Source organism: Oncorhynchus kisutch, linkage group LG11 (genome assembly GCF_002021735.2).
Source record: "Oncorhynchus kisutch isolate 150728-3 linkage group LG11, Okis_V2, whole genome shotgun sequence".
In the NCBI taxonomy this organism is placed as follows: Eukaryota; Metazoa; Chordata; class Actinopteri; order Salmoniformes; family Salmonidae; genus Oncorhynchus; species Oncorhynchus kisutch.
This window is the reverse complement of record NC_034184.2, coordinates 51,354,977-51,366,613: the sequence shown is the minus strand read 5'-3', so window position 1 is coordinate 51,366,613 and position 11,637 is coordinate 51,354,977. Positions and strand designations below refer to the sequence as shown.

Below are 11,637 nucleotides of genomic sequence, written 5' to 3'. Positions count from 1 at the left end.
TATTGAGGAAGCGCAGGTGCGCGTAATGATGAAAGCCAGGACCGGTGGTTAGTAAACTGGCGATGTCGAACACCTGAATGGAGGAGTGGGAATAGACGTGACAGTACCCGACCTCCGACGCGCGGCTCCAGCCGCAGGAAGACGCCGGCCAGAGGGACGGCCCCCAGGATGAGGAGGGTGCCGGTCCGAGCTGCGAAGATGGAAATCATGGGTGATGTTGGGGTCCAGAATGTCCTCCACCGGAACCCAACACAACTCCTTTGGGCCGTACACCTCCCAGTCCACCAGGTACCCAGAGCCAACACCCACGATGTCTGGAGTCCAGGAGGGATCTGACGACATAAGCAGGACCTCCCTTCATGTCCACGGACGCCTCACTTCGGTGGTGATCCACTTGCTCCTTCTGGCGACAGACGGCACACTGGAGCCTCACATAAGCATCACTCCAAACCTCTTCTGCGAGGAGTCCACCGAGCCAGGGCCGGCCGATAACCCAGGACAACACACTGGAAGGGAGTAAGGCCACCGAGCCAGGGCCGGCCGATAACCCAGGACAACACACTGGAAGGGAGTAAGGCCACCGAGCCAGGGCCGGCCGATAACCCAGGACAACACACTGGAAGGGAGTAAGTCCACCGAGCCAGGGCCGGCCGATAACCCAGGACAACACACTGGAAGGGAGTAAAGCCACCGAGCCAGGGCCGGCCGATAACCCAGGACAACACACTGGAAGGGAGTAAGGCCACCGAGCCAGGGCCGGCCGATAACCCAGGACAACACACTGGAAGGGGGTAAGTCCACCGAGTCAGGGCCGGCTGATAACCCAGGACAACACACTGGAAGGGAGTAAGTCCACCGAGCCAGAGCCGGCAGCTAACCCAGGACAACACACTGGAAGGGAGTAAGTCCACCGAGCCAGGGCCGGCCGATAACCCAGGACAATACACTGGAAGGGAGTAAGTCCACCAAGCCAGGGCCGGCAGATAACCCAGGACAACACACTGGAAGGGAGTAAGTCCGGTGGAGGAGTGACATAATGAATTCTGGGCGTATTCAGCCCAGGGAAGGAATCGGGCCCACTCCCCCTTCCGGTCCTGGCAGTGACTCCTCATGAACCTCCCCAGCTCCTGGTTCATCCTCTCCACCTGCCCGTTGGACTGAGGCCAGTACCCAGAAGTGAGGCTGACCATGAACCCCAGTTTCTCCATGAAAGCCATACATACCCGCAACGTGAATTGCGGGTACAATAGAGGCAGGATACTTGTCCACATGATTAAGCATGTATTTAATGTTGCAAAAATGACATTAACTCATTTTCGACCAAATTAGCAGTTATTGCCTTTTTGCTTGGTAGGGCAGAGTAGACGTGACACCTACCAATAGGTGCCCTTCTTTGCGAGGCATTGGAGATTCTCCCTAGCCTTTGTGGTTAAATCTGTGTTTGAAATTCGCTGCTCGACTAAGGGACATTACTGATAATTGTATTTGTGGGGTACAAAGATGAGGTAGTCATTCAAAATCATGTTAAACACCCTATTATTGCACACAGAGTGAGTCAATGCAACTTATGCGAATTGTTAAGCAGCATTTATTTTACTCCTGTATTTATTTAGGCATGCCATAACAAAGGGATTGAATACCTATTGACCCACAACATTTCAGCTTTTCATTTTTTATTAATTTGTAAACATTTTCAAAAATATAATTCCACTTTGACATTATGGGTACTGTGTGTAGGCCAGTGACAAAACAAATCTAAATTTAATACATTTTAAATTCAGGCTGTAACAGAGCAAAATGTGGAAAAAGTCAAGGGGTATTAATACATTCCGAATGCATTGTATGCATGAGCAAAACACTCAAATAAAAGGTGATGTTATGTACTGTCATATGGAACATTTTGATCTCAAATCCAAAATGCTGGAGTATAAAGACACATTCTATTTTATTTTAGAATCACTATCCAAATGCATACGTAGGGGAGTGTACAGTGGCTTGTGAAAGTATTCACCCCCTTGACCTTTTTCCTATTTTGTTGCCTTACAACCTGGAATTCAAATGGATTTTGGGGGGGGTTTGTATCATTTGATTTACACAATCACTTTGAAGATGCAAAATATTTTTTTTATTGTGAAACAAACAAGAAATAAGACAAAAAACAGAACACTTGAGCGTGCATAACTATTCACCCACCCAAAGTCAATACTTTGTAGAGCCACCTTTTGCAGCAATTACAGTTGCAAGTCTCTTGGGGAATGTCTCCATAAACTTGGCACGTCTAGCCACTGGGATTTTTGCCCATTCTACAAGGCAAAACTGCTCCAGCTTGGATTGAGGTCTGGGCTTTGACTAGGCCATTCCAAGAAATGTAAATGTTTCCCCTTAAACCACTCGAGTGTTGCTTGAGTTGTATGCTTAGGGTCATTGTCCTGCTGGAAGGTTAACCTCCATCCCAGTCTCAAATCTCTAGAAGACTGAAACAGGTTTCCCTCAAGAATTTCCCTGTATTTAGCGCCATCCATCCATTCTGACCAGTTTCCCACTCCCTGCCGATGGAAAAACATCCCCACAGCATGATGCTGCCACAACTGGTGTTCTCGGGGTGATGAGAGGTGTTGGGTTTGCGCCAGACATAGCGCTTTCCTTGATGGCCAAAAAAGCTACATTTTAGTCTCAGAGTACCTCAGAGTACCAGAGTACCTTCTTCCATATGTTTGCTTATTTTATTCTTTAAGCAATGTCTTTTTTCTGGCCACTCTTCCGTAAAGCCCAGCTCTGTGAAGTGTACAGCTTAAAGTGGTCCTATGGACAGATACTCCAATCTCTAATGTGGAGCATTGCAGCTCCTTCAGGGTTATCTTTTGGTCTCTTTGTTGCCTCTCTGATGAATCCCCTCCTTGCCTGGTCTGTGAGTATTGGTGGGCGGCCCTCTCTTGGCAGGTTTGTTGTGATGCCATATTCTTTCAATTTTTTAATAATGGATTTAATGGTGCTCCGTGGGATGTTCAAAGTTTCGGATATTATTTTATAACCCAACCCTGATCTGTACTTCTTCACAACTTTGTCCCTGACCTGTTTGGAGAGCTCCTTGGTCTTCATTATGCTGCTTGTTTGGTGGTGCCCCTTGCTTAGTGGTGTTGCAGACTCTGGGGCCTTTCAGAACAGGTGTGTATATACTGAGATCATGTGACAGATCATTCAACACTTAGAATGCACAAAGGTGGACTTTATTTAACTTATTATGTGACTTCTGAAGGTAATTGGTTGCACCAGATATTATTTAGGGGCTTCATATCAAAGGGGGTGGATACATATGCATGGACCAATTTTCTGTTTTTTATTTTAAATAATTTTTTGAAACAAGTAATTTTTTAAAATTTCACTTCACCAATTTAAACTATTTTGTGTAATGTCCATTACATGATCTCCAAATAAAAATATATTTATTTTCAGGTTGTAATTCAACAAAATAGGAAAAAGCCAAGGAGATGAATACTTTTGCAGGGCACTGTAAATAACGTAGTATACATTTATTTGTATTCTATTAGTTTATGACAACAGTATATGTTCTTTCCCTTGTTTGTAGAGCAACCATCCAGAACCGTGTTAAATAAATCACCCCTTCCATTCCTACCAAATAAACCGGGTGAAATCCCTTTGAAATGTACCTCCTCCTCCTGTGTTCTTATCGACACACCATCACAGTAGCCCACACCCAAACCACCAGCATGTTCAACTCCAATAACAGTAGTTTAAACCACAACCCTACAATACCAACACAAACGTTCTGTTCAGTTTTTTAAGGCCTTGCTGTTTATTCATCTTTTCCTACAACAGCAAATTACAGAATTAATTATATAGTAGAAGCAGTATTGAAAATACACGTTTTTTTTGTAAAAAGAAGTTGCACAAAATGTTAATGACAGTACAAAACGAAGCAATAATAATTCAGGTAAATGGCTACATTACTATAGGAAATTTGTGTACCTTTTTCAATAATGAAAACATCTCAATAATTTGTACATTTCAGAATTATATCACATAATCTGAAACTATAAAAATAAGAAAGAAAATGAACACTGTTTTTTCTGTTTTTGTTTTTGTTTACAAATGACAACCTTATTGAATATATTTATCAGTGCAACATTGTTTATTTTTAGTTTCCACGCTACAGTATCCATTTTCTCTAGTTACCAGACTGAGGCTACTGTCCTCGAAGCTGAATGCACAAAACAGTAAGCATTGCAAAATGGGAAATCAAACCTGAAATGAACATAACCCAAGCTGAGAATGTGTTTACCACGGCACACGACATAGCACACAGATGTAGCAGATGTCCTCCTGTTCAACATCATTATGTCTCTCTGATGATTGTGCTGTAGAAAATCCACTGGACATTTCCAATGGTCAAGTCCTCCTCAGACCTGATACTGTGAGCCTCTTACTAAGTCCTTACTACAGATCCCCTTACTTCTCCATCCCAAACACTCTAGGAGGATTGTCTGAAATCCAAGACTCGAGATTTCAGAGTTCACATTGATGCAACTTCAGCTGAAAAAATACGAACCATCGAACAGTATCGTTTCTACAGTCAACCCACCTTCCCCTCTTGACTTTGCCAGGAGTCCAGTCCATTTACTGTGAACATTTGTTGAAAAGGGGTGGTTGTGGTTGAAATGCTGCAGTCCAGTAGCAGTAGTGTGTTGATAACAAACCCCTCTCCCAGTAGAAGAGGTATCCAATCATCCTTTGGTAATGACAACAGGGCAAGTGGCCTGATTCGCCATGCTTGATGACATCACTCAACCCCTTAGCTCTGTACCAGCGTCTCTTCCTAATGAAATCAGTCCTGACATCACAGCGTATAGCTGTTACACATAAACCTTACGGCACGACTATTTTGTAGTAGGGTACAGAATGTGACAATACAATCCAAACTGTGTTATTGTTATGATTATGAGCATCTAGTCTGCAGTGTGAATGCGATAGCACCATTGATACACCCCAGTATATGTAATCCTCCACCCCTCAGTATATCTCACTAGTGAGGATTAAGATGTTGGATAACGAAGTGCATGGTCGTAAAAGTTAGCACTTTTTTGTATGACAATCCACAGATGTATGTAGCTGGAAATAACAAGCCACTGGTCAACCCCATGAAGCTAAAGCAATAGTTTTTTTGGTATGCTGGCAGACATTATACATATCTTCTTCCACTGCTGCAGTTGATATGAGAGATGATAGACCCTGTGACCACAGAAAGATATGGGGTGTGTGTCTGCCATATGTTAATTAGTGTATAGAAGTTAGCAACATGAATACAACTGTTTTTATTTTTTCCTTTTCTGTTTACAGTAACTTCTTCGTCCTCCCCATGGTGCCATGAAGCGGATTGCATCTAGAAGATGTAGAACAAGAACATGTCTTCTTTGAATGTGCACTGGCCTATCTTTACACAGCACACAGAGCCTGCTCGAAATGAAACAATTAAACCAAATACTTCACTCTTCACAACAACAGGCAGATGATTGTATTTACAACACACAACCCATTGGAAAAAGGGATACTGCAGCTTTTTTTCCATTTTTTTTCTTTAAAATAATTAAAATATATTAAAACGTATATACAATTATATGTGGGTCTGGGACAGAGAGAGAAAAGTGCCATGGAGGGATTGGATCCTGTTTTGCAGACTTGATTATTAGCTCATTTAAAGCCCCTGCTTCAGATGTCAAAACGTGGTCAGAACGTAAGAGATGTAAAAACTCCAAAATCAACAAGGAAGCCAACAAATATGTATTAAAGGCACTGTCAGAACCATCTACTGCCAAGGGGTGCAACCTTTACCTTTAACCTCTGACCCACACCTGTAGACAGGGGCAGAGGTCAGGGGGGCAGAGGGCACACCCTGCTGCTACTCCACCATGGTGCAGTATGACCAACAATATTGTCAGTTATGGTTAATTTGGGGTTTTGATACTTCTCCTTCAACACAAAAATGACTTTGATTTAAAATAATTATAATAACAAAAATGTTTCTTCCTCACAGAATATGATAAATACTTTAAACATTATGATAATTAAATTGGTCTCAACACCAGCATCCGATTGTAAAAATGAATGAAAATCAAATAGAACAATTTAAATAATAATCTAATCATCTGTACATATTTTTTCCTCCTGTATTTAATTTTGTACACAGTGTCTCCTACTGGTAGGTTCCCATTACTGCAGCTCCTGAGAAAAGCAATGGCTCAATCACAACCTCCCATTGGTTCCTAAACCTGGGCCTCCTCCAATGAGAGGCCTCCAGCAGTTCCTTTAGCCCCAGCCACACATTGAGTCTTGGCTATGCCTACAGTCTTGTGCACACGCACAAAATGCTACACTCCCCACACACACACATCTCACTTCCCCCTTCCCGTTCACGCCTCTGTGTATGAGTTATGTGAGTTGAGTTTGTCTTTCTTTAGCTTGACTCCGTCCACCAGCTCAAAGTTATAGTTCTCCAGAGCGGATAAGTTCCTTTCTGACATGTGGCCATGTGAGCAGGCACAGTAGAGGACGACCCCACAGATGGCCCCCAGGAAGACCCCCAGGGCACTCATAGCGATGATTGTGATGAGGATGGGGTCCAGTGTCTGCAGCATGTTGCCTGCCCCGCCACTGACACCGTTGAGGATCTCATTGTTCTCCATCATGTCAGGGAAGTCTGTGATGTCCACAACTACAGGAGAGAAGAAGAAGAGGGTGAGTAACCCTCATCTCATTTTCAACCATCCCAGGATTCATGGAAATCTACAGCTTTGTAGATAGCTGTTACATATGTTTGGACAAGGATTGTTATTATCTTTCCAACACGTGTTTGTTTGTCTTTACTCTTTGTGTTAGAGTAAAGAGAGAGAGATAGAGGGGGAGCAGATGTATTAGTGAAATCTACTGTATTGCTAACACATGTCATCATAAGTATGTTACTCTGTTTTACAACACTCAACCCCATAGACGTTGTGTATTAATATGTAATATGGTGACATACTCATTTCATTAAATCGGTCTTCAGGCAGCATGGGCTCTGTAGGAACATCAGGATCTGTTGAAAATGATAGGACGAGTCAGTTACAAAAGCACTTCCCTCCAGCACAATAGTAAAAAACTCACCATCACTCTTTACATTGAACATGACATAGAGGGACAGTTTCCCAGACACAGATTAAGCCTAGCCATGGACAAAAAAAAGCATGTTCAATAGCGAATCTCCATTGAGTTACATTTTTTTTGTCCAGAACGTCACTTAATCTGTGTCTGGGAAACTGGCGCTAAAGGTCAGGCCTGTACACACTGGTGTCCTTAGGTCACTGGTTCAAATCCAGCTCAAAAGATCAATGTAGCGAAGTAACAGTCACCCTTGCAGTCAGCCATGTTTAGATTGTCCAGGATCTTGATATCATCCACAGCAATGTCACCCCAACTCTTCCTCTCCACAAACCCTTCAATCACCACCTGGGAGAGAGAGAACAATTGTTATAATAAAAAATAAAACTGATTTAACAACCCTTGAGCAACCTCTCAGCAACTAATTTCACAATTCTAACTTCATCACTACGCCAATCACCAAGTAGCACTAATCAAACAGACAAAACTGGCTCTGCAATTCAAACATTGTATTTATACACATCACACATAGTTTTAATGTATATGATGCTACATTGATCTGTCCAAGCTTGTAGTTCAGTGTATGGACACTCTCTCTCCATACCATACCTGATAGGGTTTACTGGAGTGCGGTACTAGCACGCGTCCCTCTCTCCAGCGGTTGCCCTGGTGACCGCTGACGGTCCACAGTAGTATGTCAGCCATGCCATCGACCGTCTCCTTCCTCTGTTTGATGTGCAACGTGCCAATGTGCGAGCCGAACATGTGGTACCAGAACGACACGCACAGGTCAGACTGACCAACTGTCACCACCGGACTAACCAGCCTAGCAACCTCCGTTTCCTGGGAGCCCGTCGCTAGGGTGTAGATGAAGTTACCGGATCCGCCTGAAGAGGGAAATGATAAAGTTGGAATAGCCCATGAGAAAAGGAGTAGGTGTTGACATCTAAAGTAGTGGTGGGGAAACAAATCATCTAATGACAACTCTTGGTTTTGACAGTTTTTACACTGGACATAAATGACATATACTGTTATCATTAGCTTCTGTTGTTGTTGTTGTTGTTGTGTCTGTACCTGTGTGGTCCATGTTGGGTCCGGTGTTGAGCGTGGGCGTGCCGCTGGACTGTATCTGCCATCTGAAGTCGCTGTCCTCTGAGGTCCAGCCGCAAAACGAGGGGTCGTTGGCCCAGCCAAAGTCACACGCAAACCACAGGAACGCTGCAGACAGAGGGACAGATCACAGGTCAGTTATGTCTCATAGAGATGCATATAAATAGGGGTGGTTTCCTGGACACAGATAAAGCCTTGTCCTGGACAATAAAAAATAAAAAAGTTATTCTGTGGTGTGACAGGGGTCAGGGTAAGAACACCGACTGGTTGAAATAGACCATTGTTTTAATATGGTACTGAGAGATATACTCCAAGAGTATTTGTGTTGACCTGAGGGTCCACTCGACGAGATACAGTGAGTCTTGTGGAGGTGGAATATTTAGGTAAACCACTAGAGGGAAGCAGAGAACTGTGAAACTGAAATTTCAGAGGAACGGGTAGATACAAAAAACTATGAGAAAGGGAAAGAGAATTAGAGGATGGTACATTCTTGACAGAATAGGGTGGTGGTGGTAGGAGTGAAGAGACTCCATGCAGACTTTTCAAGGAGGGAGATTGAATAAATCCAGTTAATCATCTATTTTAATTAAAGGGCCTGTGAACGTGATATGGGTTCATAAAAGAAAGTGTACAATGACAGTAAAGGGATACATAGCAGGTGAGAGGAGAGAGACAGAGAGAGAGAGGAAGAGAGTTTGTGTGTGTGTTTTCCTTTACAACAGTCTGCTGAGAGAGAGAGCCCATTGGGCACAGACGTCAATTCAATGTCTATTCTAGGTTGGTTCAACGTAATTCCATTGAAATGATGTGGAAACGACATTGACTCAACTAGTGTTAGCCCAGTGTGAGGTCTTTATAATGAGCAGAGCAGAGCCCCGTTGGACTCTAAAGGCAGATATGGCTAATAGAAAGGACTTGCATTCCTGACACACACACACACACACACACACACACACACACACACACACACACACACACACACACACACACACACACACACACACACACGCGCGCGTGTGTGAGAGCGGGTCGATGGGGAGCCTCGTTTTGTTATGAAATTGGATAAAGAAAGAGACTTCCAAAGAAGCAGCACAACAGAGATATGTTTAGAATGTCAGCAATGCTTCAGAAGCCCTGTGTGTCTGTGTACGTTGGGCACTATAAGGCCCCAGCTCACCAAAGAATAAAACATTTGAGCCAATATTCCCTTTAATAATCTCTGGGTTTTAACTAGTTTCTGCAGGCACCAGAATATATTTACCCATTAAACACAAAGCATGGAATTCTCATGTGGAACCACATTTCAGGCACAGAGACACATTTTTCCGTTCCCAATTAAGAGGGCTTTTTGTTTTTTTCCATTCTAGGGAGGACTGAAGCAGGGATTCTGAAAAGTTCCCCGTAAAATGAGCAGCCCAACAGTTCTGAGGAACACTAGAGTACACATTTTTCTTAAATAGTCTACTGGAAAAAACTATATCTACCCACACACGAATTAAACTCACATGCTCACACATGCATTCAAAGCCCCTCAAACACATACAGTCACAAGAGTCTTGTATACAGTACATTGATAATACAATGGATCCTAACCTGGGATGGTGTCCACCTCTGTCTTGCCCTCTGGCGCTGTGGTCCCACCTGTCAGAACAACAACACAGTGGCAGGACAGTTCGTCTAGCCGTAACACATAACAATGATATATATATATTTGCCATTTAGCAGATGCTTTTATCTAAAGTGACTTACAGTCATGCGTTCATACATTCTACATATGGGTGGTCCCGGGAATCAAACCCACTGCCCTGATGTTACAAGCGCCATGCTCAACAAACTGAGTTACAGAGTACAGTTAGCCTAGTGGTAACGCATAACAGTGTAGCACAGTTAGCCTAGCTTCCTCTAGCTCAGAACACAATGTAGCTCAGTTAGCCTAGCTTCCTCTAGCTCAGAACACAATGTAGCACAGTTAGCCTAGCTTCCTCTAGGTCAGAACACAATGTTATATCCTTCCTGTTTGGCCCTGTCCGGGGGTGTCCTCGGATGGGGCCACAGTGTCTCCTGACCCCTCCTGTCTCAGCCTCCAGTATTTATGCTGCAGTAGTTTATGTGTCGGGGGGCTGGGGTCAGTTTTTTATATCTGGAGTACTTCTCCTGTCTTATCTGGTGTCCTGTGTGAATCTAAGTGTGAATTCTCTAATTCTCTCCTTCTCTCGTTCTTTCTCTCTCTCGGAGGACCTGAGCCCTAGGACCATGCCCCAGGACTACCTGACATGATGACTCCTTGCTGTCCCCAGTCCACCTGGCCGTGCTGCTGCTCCAGTTTCAACTGTTCTGCCTTATTATTATTTGACCATGCTGGTCATTTATGAACATTTGAACATCTTGGCCATGTTCTGTTATAATCTCCACCCGGCACAGCCAGAAGAGGACTGGCCATCCCACATATGCTCTCTCTAATTTTCTCTTTCTTTCTCTCTCTCGGAAGACCTGAGCCCTAGGACCATGCCCCAGGACTACCTGACATGATGACTCCTTGCTGTCCCCAGTCCACCTGACCGTGCTGCTGCTCCAGTTTCAACTGTTCTGCCTTATTATTATTCGACCATGCTGGTCATTTATGAACATTTGAACATCTTGGCCATGTTCTGTTATAATCTCCACCCGGCACAGCCAGAAGAGGACTGGCCACCCCACATAGCCTGGTTCCTCTCTAGGTTTCTTCCTAGGTTTTGGCTTTTCTAGGGAGTTTTTCCTAGCCACCGTGCTTCTACACCTGCATTGCTTGCTGTTTGGGGTTTTAGGCTGGGTTTCTGTACAGCACTTTGAGATATCAGCTGATGTACGAAGGGCTATATAAATACATTTGATTTGATTTTGATTTGATTTGAATGTAGCACAGTTAGCCTAGCTTCCTCTAGCTCAGAACACAATGTAGCTCAGTTAGCCTAGCTAGCTTCCCTCTTTTGCTGACACTCGTCTGTGTTGAGGCTATAGTTAAAGAGGAGCCTTGCTGACAGAAGGATAAGGGTCATACACACTCCTCCTTTATTCTGGTTCAAACACATGCCCTCTCTCCTATCTCTCTTAACTCATACCAAACATTTCCACACTCCCTCTTTCATGACATATAGGGCCAGGAGGGAGAGAACCAGAGTAACTGAGAGTGCCATGCACATCACTGATGGCTGGAGACTGCTGCTTTAAAATGGGAGGAATAGCCATAAAGATAACTCTATGCCTGAGTCCAAAATGGCACACTAGTCCCTATATGTTGACATACTTCTGACCACAGCCCTAGGGGCCCTGGACAAATTAAATGCACTATGAAGGGAACAGGGTGCCATTTGGGAGGTATCCATAAGGAACAGCAAG

The 11,637-nt window shown here is 43.9% G+C and overlaps 1 protein-coding gene across 5 annotated transcripts in view; it reads right to left on the bottom strand.

Annotated features, from left to right (window-relative positions):
- Nucleotides 1-3,790: 3,790 nt before the first annotated feature.
- The window catches only part of LOC109899548 (neuropilin-1a), a 116,884-nt gene continuing 109,037 nt past the window's right edge, over nt 3,791-11,637 (bottom strand). For 3 of the 5 annotated variants that reach the window (XM_020494882.2, XM_031835937.1, XM_020494880.2), the window contains exons 14-19: nt 9,856-9,903; nt 8,227-8,370; nt 7,762-8,039; nt 7,404-7,500; nt 7,037-7,090; nt 3,791-6,727 (exon numbers count right to left, since the gene is read on the bottom strand). In XM_020494882.2, coding sequence (XP_020350471.1) covers nt 6,426-6,727; nt 7,037-7,090; nt 7,404-7,500; nt 7,762-8,039; nt 8,227-8,370; nt 9,856-9,903 — 923 coding nt within the window. In that variant the 3' untranslated portion in view covers nt 3,791-6,425. Of the gene's footprint in view, nt 6,728-7,036; nt 7,091-7,403; nt 7,501-7,761; nt 8,040-8,226; nt 8,371-9,855; nt 9,940-11,637 lie in introns of all 5 variants that reach the window. The other 2 variants (XM_020494878.2, XM_020494879.2) reach the window with 1 other exon arrangement.